The 19,509-nt window shown below is 35.0% G+C and overlaps 1 protein-coding gene across 1 annotated transcript in view; it reads right to left on the reverse strand.

The window, feature by feature from the left end:
* Positions 1-19,509, reverse strand: part of NFX1 (nuclear transcription factor, X-box binding 1) — a 104,981-nt gene that overhangs the window by 62,517 nt on the left and 22,955 nt on the right. Inside the window, exons 7-12 of the mRNA XM_044661536.1 lie at positions 17,294-17,433; positions 15,848-15,947; positions 15,545-15,762; positions 13,108-13,205; positions 8,864-8,894; positions 3,327-3,409 (exon numbers count right to left, since the gene is read on the reverse strand). Coding sequence (XP_044517471.1) covers positions 3,327-3,409; positions 8,864-8,894; positions 13,108-13,205; positions 15,545-15,762; positions 15,848-15,947; positions 17,294-17,433 — 670 coding nt within the window. The remainder of the gene's footprint in view (positions 1-3,326; positions 3,410-8,863; positions 8,895-13,107; positions 13,206-15,544; positions 15,763-15,847; positions 15,948-17,293; positions 17,434-19,509) is intronic.

The raw sequence follows: 19,509 nt of genomic DNA on the forward strand, positions 1-19,509 counted from the left end.
CCCACACAAGCTCTACCTGTGGGATTTTCTACAATGACCCGACACCACGTGGACCTAGCGTTTACCCTTAATGGGGCCGGAAGGCCTATTCAGACTTGCTTGTGATTAAAAACTGAACTCAGGGGAAGAACTTTGAACTTTAAAAAACAAAAACAAAAACAAAAAAAAAACCCTTAAACTCAGCAGAACTCAATCAAAAGAACCTTAAATTGAACAAGGGGTGAACTTTTAAAACCTCGGAACTGAATGAGCTTTATTTTTGTTTTAAAAAGACTGTATCTTACTGTATTTTGCTAATTAGTTTTGTAAATTAATCTTGCTTATTTCGTTGATTTTCCTGTTACACTGAATCATTTTAAGTTAATGAAGTTTGTGGCTGCTAGATTAATTCTGTTTATGATTTTATTGTAACTCCCAAATAATGAGAAAAATCTATTAGAACTGGTAAGAGGTTTTGACCAGCTTGTTGATCTGATACTACTGGATTTATAGAAGCACATGTCTTTTAAAATTTATTCTGTCTTGGTAATTGTAAAGAACCTTGAAAGTTTCCATGCTTTAAATATTACCTTGTAATTTACAAGAGATATTTTTTAACTTTTACTTTAAATCCTTAAGAATTGTTGTCTTAAAGGATAAAGCTTTTATATATTTTATTATAAGAGATATTATTGCCTTAAATGGGTAGAAGCATTTCCTATCCAGGATTTTTTAAATACAGAGAGTCAAGGAGCTCCTGTATATTATCTGAGGATGATTATACCAGAAGGTTTCTTTTTTAAATATCACATTTTGCTATGGAAGCAATAACAGCATTTGCCAAGGGTTAAAAGTTGTAACAAGTATATGATTTTGAACATCACTGTTTATTGTTTTAAAATGTGCTACTGGAAATAATGGTACTCTATTTGAATGTGCATTGTGAATCTGCTATTTTGTAAAACCCACTTTCTCTCACAGAAAGTCTCATTTTGGGGTAACATAACCCTTCTAGTTCTAAGCTATATATATATATTTTTTTTTTTTTTTGATTTTTGAAACATTTTTCTAATGAGAAATTGATTTTCCCTTTTTCTCATCTTGTACTGGAAGTACATATATAATCATTATTTATCCTTTTTCTGATTCTACAGCAAATACCTGAGCCTATAGGACTGTGATTTAAATGCCTCTCTGATTCCAGAAGGGAATATGAAAGCCATTAATAGTGCTAAAGAAAGCACATGGTCAGAGACTTGACTGACTAAGATCTGCATAATAGCAGTTCTATGCCAATACTTTCGGGCTTGGAAATTGGGGTTGAGTCCTGGAGTCCCAGTCTTTTCTAAAACTTTAGAGGACGTGGGTCCCCTTGACTTAGATTCCTAGAAAGCACCTAAGATTGGTTAATTATTTGGCTCACTTCCCTAAAAAGCTGATGATAAGTCAGATCAGAGAGAGACATTTTCCTTATGTCCTGGCCCTGGATGGGTAATTGCACACTGCTCAATTCACTTTAATTAGACCTTCATTCAAAGGTCTAAGTTTATTTTCCCCAGATTTTTGCACATTTCATTCACAAGTTAATTTTTTTCTTCTTTTTTCTTGAATTTTATTCTTTGTATTTTGCCATCCTTAGCTGACCTGAGGTACCCTTTTTTAGAAAAAAGGTGTGTTTAAGATTTACCTCACGGGGATATCTGTTAAGTTTTTTAAAATTCGATAATGTGAAAATATATGTATATTTAACTCTTTTAGGAGTAATTTCACGGGGAATTGTATGAATCTTAGAAGAAAATGTATGTTTTGTAATCTATAATGTAAAGTTTAAATTCTTTTGAGAATAATTTCAGAATAAGGATCTTGCCATCTCCCCAGAATCCAGACAACGAACTTGTTTGGTGAGGACACATGAAGATGTCTGAAAAGCCTTCACTGTACCATGAAGACCAAACTTTGAACTTTGGGGTGCAGTTGATTGAACTATGGGGAGTTGAAATTGAGTTGTACGTATTGTTTTAATTGTACACTGTTATGCCAGTGGGGGACAGCCCCAAATTGGTTTTTGTCAATGCGTCTAATTTTAACCATTTGTTCATCTATTTCTTTATCCCCAAATTCCTGAAAATTTTTGAAGTTGTTTATTTTTACAGGTCCAGCGAAGAAAAAAGGACTAACCTTTTTTTTTGCCGGACCTCACGGGGAATTGTAAAAAGTGAAATTTGGGAAATGTATAAAACTACATTTCCCGTGATCCAACATGGTCCAACTGATTTCCGTTTCCGACGTCTTGACGCAGGGGAGAGCTTAAATCTCCTGGGTTAGGAGGGAGTGGGCTCTTTTGCGAGTAGGCCATGGCCAGGAAACAGGAGACAAAATGGAGGCGGCAGTTTTGAATGCTTACAAGCGCATGGTCTAATGATTTTATCTATCAGCATGGCTTTAATTAAAATACTAATTTATATATTTATACAAGCCTCTATCATTTTTAATTCTTATATCTTCAAGCTGGAAACAAAGTGGGTGTCAATAGAAGAACTAGCTAAACATAGTGTGGTATGTGACTAATAACTATAATGTGTGAAAAGTGTGAGAAAAAATGCTGAATATGAAAAATTCCGAGAAACAGACTTCTATGAATTTATGCAAAGTATAAGTAGAACTAGAACATTTTATACATTGACCACAATATTATAAGGGAAAACAACATTTAAAGACTTTGGAACTTTGTTCAACAAAGTGATTGACTGCTATTGCCCCTTTTTGGTGAAACATGCCTTGTTTATTGGCCAAGAAGTGCAGATAAAGAGATACAGAGTGCGAAACATGTTTTCAGACATGGCCAATGTGTTAATTTGCTTTGTTTGACAGCTCAGTGCAGTCTGTGCCTGCTACTCTGCTTGGTTTCAACTCCCAAAGAACATAATGCCTCTTCACCTCTGATCTACTACCATATTGCCAATTTCATCTTTGACTGACATCATCTCCCTCAGCCTCCTCTCCCCCCTGCCTAGAGGGTGAAGTAGCAAACTCCTCTTAATGCCTTCAGAAAGAGCAGAAACCAGACTCTCAGCTAACTGTACTTTGCATCTGCTACCTTGCCTAGTTTCAGTTGCACAGAACAAGAACATATGCTGAGTATCCCTTTGTCTGCCCTTTCCCCTACCTGGGTTCTCACCTCCTTTTGTGTATAAAATGTCTTTATTTTTATTAATTTTATCCTTAGTGTTTAGCACAGTGCCTGGTACATAGTAGGTGCTTAATAGATACTTAATACAGGCTACAGCATTCAAGTCTATGGTACCCTAGTAAAATAATTTTTGTACTTTATAATTCTATAAACTTACCACACAGCATATTTCATTACATTTATGTCGTCCACATAATCGTTTCTTACTGCATCGCTTGTCACACAAAAATGTAGCATCAGCTATTGTCAAATGAAAAAAGTCATTTATTAATATTTAAAATGTTGCGTTTAAGTAGTGATTAACATTAATTTATGCATACAAATAATAGGCCAGCATTATAGCAAATCAGAGTCAGCATTGAATAATGGATAGAGTCCTAAATTTGGGAGTCTAGAAGATGTGTGCTTAAATCTAATCTCTGATACTTACTAGCTACTGTGACCCTGGCCAAGTCATTTCACTGTAAAATGAAGGTGTTGGGTCTAAATGGCCTCTAATTTCCCTTACAAGTCTAAATCTATGATGCTATGATTATCTTTTCTGCATCTTTTTGCTGCAATTCTAGTGGCTACTACCACATGTTTAATAATTATAGTCAACAGTCACATAGTGTTTACTACATGCCAGGCACTGCTAAGTGCTTTGCAATCAACTACCCTGGGAAGAAGGTCCTAGTATTAGCTCCATTTTACAGATGAGGAAACAGGCAAATGGTAGTTAAATGACTTGTCCAAGATCACATAGCTAATAAATGCCTGAGGTCAGGTCATCTTGACCTCAAGCCCAGCACTCTATCCATTGTACCACTAGCTGCCTCAAAAGCAGGGCCTCTTTTTACACAACAAATAAGTTGAAAATCATGCATAATAGTGAACCCAATTATTTAATAAGTATTTCTTACATGAACATACCAAGGTATTTTATAACTTATCTTAGGCTTATCAGAGCTACCAGCACCACTACTCTTGTACTTTGGGGTCATTATTAATAACTAAATAGTGTTAATGAAACAAAGAGAGGCACTGGTCTGATGCAGACACAACTTGCTACAAGCAAGAACTCTGGTCAAAGCCTGATGGAGCTAATGTTTGGTGCAAACCATGAAATGACTCATACTAATGCTCTTCATTGTGACAAAGAGTGTGAATGAGTAAACTGCTGTGAGATTTTATGCCACTTGGGAAAATGGCACACATCTAGTACATAATTAAAAATTTTTATTTTATGTACTTTTCTAACTTTATTTTATTTTTTTATAATTGCCAATCACAGATACCTGAATTTGTGTGCTGAGTTCATGTAAAACGAGGTCCTACTATACATACTTATGTAATGCCTGGAAAATAGCCTCTCCAAAATTATGGAAGGCAAAGACACAAAAGTCTATTATTTTTTATATGAAATATATAATGGGTCAATTATTTACAATAATTTTCTATTATGACAATTAATACCTCTTACCCAAAAAGTTTTACTCTGATGCCTCATTGTGGCTTAGAGGTGACCCTGGGTCCTTGAAGGCTAGTTAACAGAACGGAGGCCTTGGCAGGTCTGTCATGATAGAAAGGTTTTGGATAGGGGTCTTGAAGACCAGCCTTATTAAGTACAAAGTCTCATCACCTTTAAGCTGTCTGCTTAGTGACTAATTACCTGTCTCTAGAAACTCACTTTAAAAAAAAAAGAAAAACACAAAATGGCCCTCAGTCCTATTCAGTCCTCTTCCACTTCTGCAAAGACATGAAGAAAGAGATAGAAACGAGGCATCAAAGGAACTCATTCTTATTTTGAAATGGACAAAGAAAGGTCAAATATAAGCGGCACAGTCTGATGTGGAAATAAATAAAAACTCAACAGGGAAGCAAGAGGATAAAGATAAAGAAGGAAAATAATAGGGAGAGAATAACTGTAAGCAAAACAAACTTCCCAATCCTGAAGAAAGAAGTAAAAGCAGAAAGGAAAAGAAAAACTAGAACCTAAGGGGTGCCTTGAATTGCCTCTTAAGACACTCAGAGAATGGCTAAACAAATTGTGGTATATGAATATAATGTAAATATTACTGTATAATAAAGAAATGATGAGATAATTGAGGAGGTCTCTGGGTAGTACAAAGTGATGCAAAAGGAAGTGAGTAAAACCAGGAGAACAATTTCAAAGACAGCAACAATGTGAAGAAAAACAACTTTGAAATACTTAAGAACCCTAATCAGCATAATGACCAATGACTCCATGGAAGGGGAGGGGCAGATGGACACCAAGATTAGAAAGTGACATATATTGTTGGATATAGCTAATGTGTGGATTCATTCTGATTGACAATGCTTATTTGTTTTTAAAAAAATTGGGGGGTGTTTTTCAGTGGGAGGTGGGAATATTCAGAAAGGGGTTTTGTAATAGTGATGCAAAAAATAAAGGCTCATTGAAACACTTTTTTAAGTGTACCTAAGAGAGCAAAAGGAAATTCAAAAGCAAATATTAACAAGCAAGACAGTATTACAAGACATGAATTGAATTTGGTGCACAAATGTGAAAGAAAAAAGAGACAGGCAGACAGAGAAAACACAAATAGATCTATCTATATAAACACTCATGCATATGTATATATATGTATACACCTATACATATATATACATACATTTTTTAAAGCAAGAATTCATAATTTCATAGAGCATCCTCTTGGAAATGACATTTTTAGTATTTAGTCCAGAATTTTTAAGAAGTCCTTAAAAAATTAAAATCTGAACTTTCCCCTAAATTATAGGTCCTATCTTCCCTATTTTTTGATACTCAGAGACTTCAAGACCAAAAAAAAAAAAAAAAAAAGATAAAAATGGTTACCTATACAGAAAGACAAGATTCAGGAAAGAGAGAATCCAACAACTTGTCAATTACCATCATGTCTTTACATCTTGGATATATTTTTTTAAAACCCTTACCTTCCACCTTAAAATCAATACTGTATATTGGTTCAAAGGCAGAAGAGTGGTAAGTGCTAGACAATGGAGGTTAAATGACTAGCCCAGGGTCACCCACCTAGGAGTGTCTGAATCCAAATTTGAACCCAGGACCTCCCATCTCTAAGCTGGCTCTCAATCCACTGAACCACCTCACTGACCCCTTGAGTATTTTCTTTAGAAAAAAGCATTGGCAGATCCCAGATATTCCAAATAACACTGAAAAAATAACATCACAAAAAACTAAACAGATTATATCTGATGTGTGAATTATTCCTTAATCAGCTGCATAATCACGACTACTGACTTGAGAGAGCAAAGATGGAATGAGAAAAATAAAAGCTCATTGAAACACTTTTTTAAATATACCTAAGAGAGTAAAAAGAAATTCAAAAGTAAATATTAACAAGCAAGACACACAAGACATGAATTGAATTTGGTGCACAAATGTATGTGAAAGAAAAAGAGAGACAGAGAGAGCACAAATAGACTTATATAAACACGCACATGTATATATATGTAACACACCTATACACACATATTGCACACACATTTTAAAAAAATACAACTGAAACGCAATAAAAAAAATACAACTGAAACTCAATCAATCGACTGATTTTGCTAAAACAAATTTTGGGAAGCCGATATTAGAAATTACATTAACACTGATTTAGTGTAATCTTATTCAGAAGTTCAACTGAAATAAATCCACTGACATAAGAAAGGTAAAAATAGACCAAAAAGCATCTTTGAGTAAACCTATGACTTACCTGCCCAGGTTGAGAAAGATAAAGACCAAAGGTAACACCAATTTATAATAGGTAAAATCATACAAAAAAAGATAATGTATAAGTATGAGCAGTATTATTTCAAAAAGCAAAGAGAAGCAATGAAGGGTAAAACTGCATTAGGGAAAGCCTAGCATGACTTTTTTTCCAACTAGAATAATCAAATAAAAGACAAATGGAAAATATCTGCAGCAATTACTGTAACAAGCCTCACCATTAAGAACAGTGGAACCAACATACTTGCACCCTAACCTCACAGTTCCACTTGTGCTTACAGAGGAGGTAGAAATGGCACTATCATGACAAATTTAGGAAAAACAGCTGGGCTGGACTTGTATATAGAGTGTATAGAGTGTATATAGAGAAGAATAATGCTAAAGGTAACAATTGCAAGGGTGTTGATAAATTAAGATGCTAGGTATCTACCAGAAGGGAAGATATCCCCTGATAAATATCAAAGGAGGTAAAAAACAAAAGCTGTTCACTGTGATGGAGGAAATCTAGCACCAAGTTGAAGATGATGAAAGACTGTCCTATTTAAAGATGAACACTATGGAGTTTCCTGGAAGAAATCTATACCTACTCAAGAGATTGGCCTGACAATCCATACTGGAAATAGATGTAGTCAAGTGGATGAAGAATATATAGTGCCCAAATTATAACATGTATTTGAATACAACCTATTGAGCTTGTCAGTTCATCAGTATGTTAATCTGGGACAAAAAGGAAAAATCAACAAATGTAGGAAACTACAAGGCTCTTCTGATGACTCAAATTCTCATGGCAACAAAGGCCTATCTTTTAAATACTGATATTCTATTTATGTTGCTATATAGGGGGTCCTAAAAGTCTTAGTGTACTTTTAAGCTTTAATAGATGAAAACTGCAATAAGCCTTTTGGGACATCCTATATCACAGTAAAGCATAGCATATTACGGTCCCTAAAAAATATAAGACGAATATCACATACGGGAAAATGGAGAGGCACAAGGTGGCTATGAGCAGCTTAAAACATATAACCAATGAAGAACTTCAGAGAAAAGAGAGAATACAAGATATCATTAAGAAAATATATCATAGGAAGAAAAGATGGGCTGGTCATGTGTAGAGAGACAATAATGATAGGAGCACAACCATGTTTCACTGGTATTCTCACAATAATAGGAGAAAGTAAGAAAGCTTCCATATTGGATGGACTCATTGTGAACATAAAGGGCAACATAAATAATAACTGAACAAAAAAAGGATGGCTTATGCTCTGCATCATTGAAAAGAATCTCCATTTGGATGAGAAGATAGATATATTTTAGAATCTAGCAAATTTAACCACTAACTGATTAGAAATGTATTAGTAGGCAGTGAGGTGGCTCATTGGATAGAGCCAGATCTGAAGTCTGGAGGACAGGTTCAAATCTGGCCTTGGATACTTCCAAACTGTATGACCCTAGGCAAATCTACCTTTTATCAATACACAATATTGATTATAAGATAGAAGGTAAGGGGTTTAAAAAATAAAAAATAAATAAAAGATGTATATTAGTAAGGGACAGCTAGGTAGCACAGTGGATAAGAGTGTTGAGCCTTGAGCTAGGAAGACCCAGTGGGTTCAAACCTGGCCTCGGACACTTCCTAGCTGTGTGACCTTGGACAAGTCACTTAATCCTATTTGTCTAGCCATTGCTCTTCTGTCTTAAGAGTTGCTTCTAAGAGAGAAAGTAAAGGTTCAAAAAAATGTATCAGTAAAAGATAATTTAGAGCAAGATAGCAAGAAATCCAAATACCTAGACAAAATAGTATTTTGTTCACTTTAAATTTTAATTATTATTAATATTGATCAGCTTATTCATGATGATACTTAAATCTAACTTGAGTATTCTTTGAATATAAATACAATTTATCCTGCCCACTTCTTGGTTACTCTTATGTAGTAAAGGTGTTTCATTATTTTATTTACCTTCTGTTTTGAGACTAGCACATGGCAGCTCCTAGAAAACAAAGAAATAATAATTATTAATAGTCATATCTGAAACAAAGCAACTGTGTTAATAGCTGTCATTTATACATCAATTTATAAAGTTTACAAAAAATTTTTTGCATGATATTTTGTTTATGGGTCAAAGCTCTCCTTTAAGTTAGGAAGTGTAATCCCCACTTTACTTATTATCATATTTTACAACTAATCATACAATTATACAGCTGGTGTCAGAGGTAGGATTCAAATCCAAGACTTTTAGACTTTTTTACCCTAGCCTCTAAGCCATGAGACTTCCCTATAGGGAATTTTAAAAGGAGTTTAAAAGGAGTTTAAAAGGGAACCTGTGATAGCTTTGGTTTCAAGATAGATCCCTCAAAGGAAAATTATAAATTCCAGAGGACTGTGGGAAAACAAGTACATTATTAAAGCAAGGTTGGTGAAACTGTGTGTTGGTCTATTCATTCTGGAAAGCAATTTGGGATTTTTGTCCCAAAAGTCATTAAACTGTATACCCTTTGATGCAACAATACCATAAGACTTATGCCCCAAGGAGATCAAAGAAATAAGAAAAGGAATCACAACAAAAAATATTTGTAACAAATTACTCTATGCCAAGTTCAGTGCTAGCTACTGGAGATACAAAACCAAAAATGAAACAATCTCTACCTTCAATAAGCTCACACTGGTGAGTGGTGAGGAGGGAAGCCCCAGGAGAAACAGAGGGGAGGGAGATGGTTTGGAGTTTTTTAAAGTATAATTTAATTTTAATTTTCAGTTCCAAGTTCCTTCTATCCCTCTCCCACTCATTGAGAAGGCAAGAAATATGGTGTCCATCATATATATGAAGTCATGTAAAACATATTTCCATATTAGCCATGTTTAAAAAAAGAAAAAGAAAATAAAGCAGAAGAAAAATTAAAAAGGAAAGAAAATATGCTTTGATCTCTATTATGAGACCATTAGTTTTCTCAATAGAGGTAGACAATGTTTTACATTTTACACCATGAGTCCTTTCGGGTTGTAGTGGATCACTGCACTAATCAGAGTATTTTATCTTTCATAGTTAATAATTCTTATAACATTGCTGTTACTATGTACAATGTTCTCCTGGTGCCTGGTTCTGCTCACTTACTCTCTATCAGTTCAAATAAGTCTTCCCAGGTTTCTCTGAAATCCTCATCCTCATCATTACAGTACAATAGTATTCCACCACATAACTTGTTCTATCATATCTACCATAACTTGTTCGATCATTCCATAACTGATAGCCATTCCCCTTAAGTTTCCAGTTCTTTGCCACCACAGAAAGAGCTGCTATAAATATTTTTGCACATGTGGGTCTTTTCCTTTAATCTCCTTGAGAATTAAACCTATTGGTGCTATTGCTGGGTCAAAGGGTATGCAGTTTGATAGCCCTGTGAGCATAGTTCAAAATCTTTTTCGAGAATAATTAGACCAGTTCACAACTCCAATGACAGTTCACTGTAAATCTCTATTTTCCCACACTGTGGGGAAGAAAAGTTTAAAAGCACACAGGATTTACAAGTGAAGTGAGGTAAACTAAGTCATTGTCCAGAAAATCTGTTTTTCCCTGGGGAAAAGTAGAAATCAGAAATGAGCTTTCCGTGAAGGTCAGTCAGCTTAAAATAACACAGTCAGGATCCATGAGAAAGTAACTCCCTATAGCTGCCTCACAGTCTAGGATAAGATACATGATGGAAAGTCCTGGACCTCACGATAATAACCAAAACGGCTTCTAGAAGATAAAAGTTTGCTTACTTCACCAAGGTTATGTGTCCTTTATGAACATTTGGTTTGTATCTGCACCCTATAAAAACTGCATTGTAATTTCAGTCAGGTGCAGCCTTCACTAGGAAACTGCCCTGGCCAGTTAGGTACAATTGATAAATAAATATTGGTTCCACTAATTTGAACTTCTCGGTGTCTAGACTCACTTCCTGAGGTAAACCACTTCACAAGGTAATGCCAGTGAGAGGAAGGGAGGCATTGAGTGTTGGAAGAAGGGAGGAGGATGATCAGGAAAGGTCTCATGTAATGAGATGACATTTGAGATGAGGTTTGTAGGAAATCAGGGATTCTCCTGTACCAAGGCAATGGAATATTGTGTTGATTATCAATATGAAAGGGAGGTTTGTAAAATAAGGCCACAAACACAAAGTTGTAGTCAGGTTGTAAAGGGCCTTAAAAGAGATTTTGAATTTTAAGTCAGAGGGAAAAGAGAATCACAAAAGATTCTTAAGCAGAAGTGACACAGGTAAAAGCAAACATTAGAAATAATACTTTTAACAGTTATGTGAAAGATGAACTTCCATGTGGGAAAGGAGTAAAGCAGGGAACCAAAGAGAAGGAAAATGCAACATTCATTAAGCACTTACTATGTGTCAGGCACCATGCTAAGTGCTGGAGACATAGAAAAAAGCAAGACAGTCCCTGACCTTGAGGACAGTCTAATGATAAAGAATATGACTCACGAAGAAGCACAGAGGTGCCTAATGAGAGGGAATGTGTCAGGCACTGGCTAGTGCTTTACAAATATGGTCTCATTTGATCCTTACAACAATCTTGGAAAGTAAGTGCTATTATATCCCAACTAAGTGGGTAGGTGCTATTATTATGCCAGAAACAGAGGCAAACAAAGGTTAAGTGATTTAACCAGTCATACACATAATGTCTGAGGAAGAACTTGAATTCATGTCTTTTTAACTCCAGGCCCAATGTCCTAAGTAGAAAGAAATGAATGGGATACATTGTGGAAGTAGACTCAATAAGACTTGTCAACTGAATAATACTGGGGAGAAGGGAGAAGGAAATAATGAAGATCACTCAGGTTCTGAACATTGGGAATTGTAAGGATAATGCAGATATTCCCAAGTGACTCTCTAGAATTATAAATTATAGATAAATTGCCAGTCTGGATCACCACACCGACACAATGCAAAGTTTCCACTTTGTTGATATGATCCCCAGATTAAAAAAAAATCTGGGGGGCAGCTGGGTAGCTCAGTGGATTGAGAGCCAGGCCTAGAGACGGGAGGTCCTAGGTTCAAATCCAGCCTCAGACACTTCCCAGCTGTGTGACCCTGGGCAAGTCACTTGACCCCCATTGCCTACCCTTACCACTCTTCCACCTATAAGTCAATACACAGAAGTTAAGGGTTTAAAATAAAAAAAATTTAAAAAAAAATATGCACAAAGATTAAAAATAAAAAGAAAAGAAAAGAAAAGAAAAGGAGTGGTTAGTGCTGTAACAAGGAATGGCTCAGGCTGGCGTGGAGCTGGAACAGAGGGGTTCCAAGTTCGAATTCTAGTTTTGTCATCTATGTGATCTTCGTCACTCTTGGTCCTCAGTTTCCTCATCTGTAACATAAATTTCTGCAGTCCCACTTTCCAATTCTAAACCTTTGATCCTTTGAGCCTAGACATCTACTAATAACTTTTAAAGTACAATTTCCACCTCCACCAGAGCTTTTGAACTAGACAAGAGATGACAGACCTAAAACTATATCTTTACCCTGAGCAAATGACTTGGAAGTATAAAATGAGCAAGCAGCAAGAACTCAAAAGGCCTGCCTAAAAAACAAACTGAATGGTCCCATAATCATTCATAATATATGAGATGTCCCACATATATAATCTGACAACATAGAAAATGGGAAAACAACCCCTACCTTCTCTCCTATGTGCAAAAAATAAAATGATTTTATTTTCCTTGAAAAAGTATGCTAAGAAATATAAATTTTAATAATAAAGAGATCTAACTTGACTTTCTGAAAAATTTGACAAGAATTTTCAAATCCTATTCCTTTTCAAACAATAATAAATAATTGGAGGGGCATCTAATTAGCAAATGGAGAGACCTAGAGCCAGGTAGACATGGGTTCAAATCTGACTGCAGATACTTCATAGCTGTGTGACCCCAGATAAGTCACTTAACCCCAACTGTCTAGCTCTTACTGCTTTTCTGCCTTGGAACCAATAGTTAGTATCAATTCTAAGACAGAAGGTAAGGGTTAAAAAAAAAGTGACTGGCATGTAATTAAGGCATGAGTCAAAGCAGCTCATTTTTCAGTTTTGCTGATAAGATCCCTAAAAACATTCTATTTTAAAACCACATCTTGAAAAATCAGAAATTCCTTATTCTCCTGATTCAATGACTAAAAACATCTATAGCAGTAACTTGAAATGAGTGTTTTTGAATTTACCTTTGTTCTGAAAGTACATCTGCAGGAAATAATGGATGTTCGAGAACAAGGTCCACAGTCTCCTTCATGGCAGAGGTTTTCACATGTATGAATGAAATCTAATAAAAATTTAAAACTCATATTAAAATTTTTTAAACTATTAGTTCAGTCATCCGACTATTATTTATAGAAGTTGCACTATAACTTTTTTTAAATGAAGGAGAAAACAAACAACAAATAAATAAATAAATAAAGTAGCTGCCATGGGCCCTAGAACAATCACCTTTTCCTAAAGGGCCTCAGTTAGAATATCTGCAAAATGAGAGAAAAACAATTTCTATCTAAAGTCTCTTCTAGTTCTAAAACTATAATTCTATAATCCTATAAAATGGTAATCCCCCCAACCCTTATGTCACAATTTTTTAAAAAAATCTATTCACTGACACCCCCAATCCTCATTTACTCACCTGTAATCCATCCTAAACCTGCTCTATTTTCTTATCAAGATGACATGTAAAGAAGAGTTTGGACAATACCACCAAATTCACTTTCTCCCATCTGGCCCTAGGAAATGCCCCAGGACTATGTGGTCCTTTGTGGAAATCCAAACGTATACTTTTGAATTCCCTTTCTTTGTGAGACTTGATCTTAATCAACTTATAAGTTAAATTGTGTTTACTTTAACCCCAGCCTTCTATGAATTTACTGCATAAATTCATAGAATTTTAGTATTAATTAATTATTGATTATTGATTATTATTAATTGATGGAATAATTATTAATTAATTAATGGAACTCACTGTTTCTTAATAAATACTTATCTAAGTTTACCAGAGATAAGCTATGAACTCTCAAACTTTGACTTTTTCCATTATGACACATTCCATTATTTCTATGGAATATATATTTACTGGTAAAACATTATTCAATCCTCACAATCAACTAGACATTAGCAGCCTAATAGATATCAAGCTTCTTTGTAATTGGAGCTGTCCCACAACTCAAAGGGCTGCATTGTGAAAGTTAAGCTAGGATTGGCAACTAATTACCAGGGATATTCCTGAGGTGGAAGGATTTAGGGGACTCAATCAGAAAACTTATAGAATTCCACTTCGAGTTCTATCATTTTAGTTTTTCTAGCCAAAGACATTGCTATCATGCAATAGTCAATTTCAGGTAAAAGCCATACCCTCACATCCTCTTTAGCTTGTCTATGGGACTGAGATGGACCTCATTCTTTTCCACTTCCCCATCCCTACCTGGGAACAAGATGCAAACAAACAAGCAAAAATCTACATAATCTATACATCCAAGTAAGTGAGGGCTAAATGAGGATGTACTGTATGCATATGTTCACATAACTCTCTATCTTACAGCTGAGTCACTCATCTTCAGGAATGTACTAATTTCAAAAGTATTTGACTAAGACCATAAGAGTTTCTTAAAGTACAATATGGCCCAATTCTTGTCTTAAGGATTAAAATTATCCCAAGGGATCCAGAAAAACTTTAAGACAAATAGTTTCTCCCCTAGCTTTCATGATTACTACTACTACTACTAATGGGTTTAGGGACAGGGACTGGACTTGGGATTTCAATGATAAAGAGAATCCTGCTTATATATAATTTAGAGTCTTAGAGAATTGCCTGGAGAAATGTTAGCTAAAGGGATATGCTCAGGGTCATGCAACCAATAGTTGTCGATGGTGGTATTCATACCCAGGTTGGTCTGGCTTCTTTCTCCACTAGCCCACACATAACATTTCATAGTGTCTTATAGGACACCCATCGGCAGGACTGAAAAGGGTCAATAAAACGTTAAAAAAAAAAATACTAAATAATGGATAATGGAACTCACTGTTTCTTAATAAATACTTATCTAAGTTTACCAGAGATAAGCTATGAACTCTCAAACTTTGACTTTTTCCATTATGACACATTCCATTATTTCTATGAGACCCAGAATCTCTTATCTACCTTTTCTACAATTTATAGAACACAGGCTATATCAACTTCGACTCCTAGAACATTTGTACAGTGTTCAAAAGAATAGCCATAATTTAACTGGATCTAGGAGTTAGATTTGTTCACAAGATATCCAGAGCCATTCTGTCCAAAATCACCTTCTAAAGTACTGATTATCCAAGAAAACCTGAGGTCATATAATCAGAAGAGCTTATAACAATGTAGTTTGCTGAGAGAAATTATACTTCCACCCGAGATATTATCATAGCATAATCACTCAATTTTAAAGGTAAAATATTTATAAATAAAAAGGTGAAATTATTTGAGTAAATGAGACACAACTTAGAGAACTATATGTTGGAAAAATGATACTTTAACAATTTCTTTCAAATACTTACAGAAGCATCTATCTACTAAAATGTGATATTCCACTTGGATATTTTGCATTGTTGACATATTTAAATCTTTAAAGATAATGAATTTTGTTTAGTTACCAAAGGAGCCACAAGTGAGAGGTTTGCCACATATTTTTCCACATGATGGGATAGGATCCATACATGTTTTACGTTCAACACATCCAAGTTCTAGTAATTTGCTAAGAGGAGTCTGACCACAAGGGCAAGTTTGCACTAACTGTGGAAGTCGTGGACACAGTTGGCAGGCCTGAGGGTGGCATAATTGTGAACACGTATGGTTCCCACATTTCAATTTCCTGTTAAGAAAAACAATAGAATATTACATGACTATTGTTAAGATACAATCTTACTATTTATATTTAAGATGAAATAAAGCCTTACTTGCCACATATCTTTAAACAGCTGAAATCTCCAAATTCATCAGACTGTCCTACATCTGTTCCACATGACACATCTTGGGAAGTTGCCCCACAGTAACACACTTTAAGAAAACAATTTCAAAAATAAATTCCAACACAACAACATAACAAAAACAGATTTTTAAAAAGAAGATACAGAAAATCTTAAATTACCCAGAAAAACACAAGAAATATTGACTGGTGTTTTATTACAATAGAATGTATAAAGAATTTGGCATAAGTTTGTCTTAGTCCTCTGCTGTGTTTAAGGAGTTCATTACTGGAAATATGCTCTAAGTTGCAGAGAAGGCAAATTGGTAGAAAATATTCCTTATTGGTAATTCCCTACAATGATGAACTGACTGGCCCAGTTTAAAAAAAAAAAAAAGACTGTCAATTTTAAAAGGACTATGTTATAACACTTTCATCAATAACAGAGTTCTCAAGGACATTATTATAAGAAGGAGTCAATGCATCTCTACAATTAAAAGTTCTAATCATATTATTATTGTAACATACACTAAAACATTCTGATATAAAATCTTATTCATTTGTATTTGACTAAGTCAGAATTTTAGATAATCACATATGAATTCCAATGAATAACTTGCATTTTATAGGAATCCAGTCTAAAATGAGAACATTTTTATGCTAAAGGTTCAAGAAATTAAGGATTCTTTCATCTTCCTACATTTTTTTCATGTTAAAGAACTAATGGTCCTGATATTTATTATATAGCAATATTATATAAGGTCATATGATTCTACTAGGAATTATCTATTCCATCAATTTATTATTTTCCAACAATCTCACTTTTAAATCTAGCTGCCATGATAAAAAGCATGTGAGCCCAACAAGTTCTAGTCCTAAATTTTTATATTTTAAAATTTTCAAAATACAAATTTGTAATGACATCTTATAAATCCTTTTAAAGAAACAGAATGTGGCTGGTAGGAGATTTAAAACTTTAAAAAAATTTTTTTTAATTTTATTCTTCGAGTATAAAAAAAGAAAAAATGAAGATGCTATTAGATGAAAACTCTTGATAAAAATAAAAATAAATCATAAATATCACTTTCAGGAGAAATAAGAGACTTCATTCTGTTTTGTAATCCTTACAAATTTATGACAGAAAGTAATAGGGGCAGCAAAATGGCAGAGAGTGCCAGGCCTAGAGTCAGGAGGACTTGGATTAAAATCTAGCCTCAGACACTTGTTAACTGTGTGACCCTGGGCAAGTCACTTAACCCTACTGCCTAGCCCTTACTTTCTTCTGATATTTAGTATTGCTTCTAAGACAGAGGTTAGCGTGGAGGGTAAAGGGGAAGTAGCAGAAAAACCTTAACACTGTACAATGACTACATGATATTCACAGAAAATTACATAATAAAATAATAGCAAAAGATAGTAAAAGAATAAAAACAATTACCTTGGCGTACTATAAGACCACATGGTTGGCATTCACCTGCATGGCACAGTTCAGCACAATTGTGTTTACCACAATTCAGAATATTGCCACACACATTAGAACAGTGAATTGAGTTGGACTGCCCACAGCGAACTGAATGACTGTGAACATATCAATTATCACATTAGCAAATATTTCACTTTTGATTAGTACCACTTAGAAAAACCACAAAATCTATAACTGACTCAAACATGTTGTAGCATTTACCTTAGAGACTCTTTTCCTAACCCTGTCTTTTGCATCTTGGATGTCTCTGTTTCTTTCCTTCTCACCTTACTCTCCCTACTATACCTCACTATTCAACTTAAAGGCTTAGTGGATCACAGTTAAAGAACTGGAAGGGGCCATCAAATTTTATTGGCTCCAAGACAGTTATAAGTGACATATTCAGAGCCAAAGGGTTGGTGAATAACAGAACCAGACAATGAACTAGAACTTCTGATTGCTAAAACAAGAACATTTCCCCATGGCACCAGCTATCTCTTAGTGAACTTACACAATATGTATTTCTTTAAAGAAAAAAATTATTTAAAAATTTCTTTAAATGCATTTTATTTACCAAATAATTATTGCACTTTCAAAATTATATCCTTCCCCTATGCTTGCTGGTAACCAGAGTTATGTGCAGCATTCAAGGAGGGTGGCAGAGGGAGCTACTAGGATGTAGAAGGTGGCAAACAAGTAGGATAAGCAGACATTTGCTGCTCGAATTTTCTTTTTTTAAATCCTTACTTTCTGTCTTAGCAACAACTCTTAAGATAAAGGCTAGGCAAACAGGGATAAGTGACTTGCCTAGGGTCATATAGCAAGGAAGTATCTGAAATCATATTTGAACCCAGATCCTCCCAATTCCAGGCCTGGCATTCTACCAAGCTGTCCTCTCTGCCTTAAGTTTTCAAGGAAAATCATGATGAGTATGAATCATGGAAATTCAGGATCTGGAATCTCAAAGTTATAAGTAACCCAAGGTTCACTAAAAGAAATGCCCATGGGGTAGAGGGAAATGAGCAGTAGTCTTTTCTAACAAGGTCATGCATGTGAAAAGTGATCTAAAATCAGTCAAGGACATGTATGACTAGAAAGGGATGTTGTCTGGTCTTATAGCAATAATGAAAAGCACCAAATGAACCTGAATACTTCACCCAAGACATTAAGAGAATTAAGAGTGTTGGGTGGTTCCCCTTTGGAAGATTATAGAATATATAGAAGGTCAAGATCACAAGATTTGATGGATGTGATCAGCTCTGAATAAGGACATGTCCATCTAAGAAAATCAGGGGTGGGCATCCCATGTGGTTATAATGCCTTCACTGTAGCAAGGCATCTGACAAGTCTTTCATATCATCACGGATATAAGTAAATGTGAGTGGAACAAAAGTGAAAATGATCAATCTGGATTTATTCAAGGACTGATGTTCATCTAGACAGAGACTTCTAAGGTACAATTCCTAGTCCTGTTCTAGCTGACACTTTAAATCAATGAAGGCAATGACTATAACCTCATCCAATTAAATGATGCCTGGGGGGTTGAAAGGATAACTGCTAAGATGAAAGAAACAGAATCATCTCTAAACTTAAAAAGCCTAAAACACATTTTTTTCCTTAGATTAAAAAAAAGTAGCGGAGTTGTAACTAGAAAACTGTTTATGCAGAAAAGACAACACATGTGTGTTGTTGTTGACTTGACAGCTACCTAAATAAATCAATGGTGAGATGTGGCTGCTAAGAGAGAAAATGAGCCTGCATTAATGGCTGCTGACTACCAAAAGGAAAGTAAGGGTGTCGCTATATTCTGTGATAGTCAAACTATTATTTTTCAGTTCTGGAAGTGACATTATAGAAAGCATGCTGATAAATTGCAAAGTGTCAAGGAAGCCTGTCGGGAGCTATTAAGAGAAATTAGAATCTCAAGTAGATATTTTTATCTGGACCCCCTCAAAAGATCAATACAGACCGGCAGAGCCATGTATTGATCTTTCCTCCCTATCTAAATACAGGACAAGACAGGTGTGGGATATCTAAGATAAAAATCTGAGATTCCCCTTTTGATTCCTTTCATAATTCTCACCTTCCTTCAAAATGCATTATAGTCTTATTGAAAAAGCTTTGGGCTCTCAGCACTCCAGCAGGAGAGGGGCTAACTCTGTTCCCCTTTGCCCGAGAACACAGATGGCTGG

Source organism: Gracilinanus agilis, chromosome 1 (genome assembly GCF_016433145.1).
Source record: "Gracilinanus agilis isolate LMUSP501 chromosome 1, AgileGrace, whole genome shotgun sequence".
In the NCBI taxonomy this organism is placed as follows: domain Eukaryota; kingdom Metazoa; phylum Chordata; class Mammalia; order Didelphimorphia; family Didelphidae; genus Gracilinanus; species Gracilinanus agilis.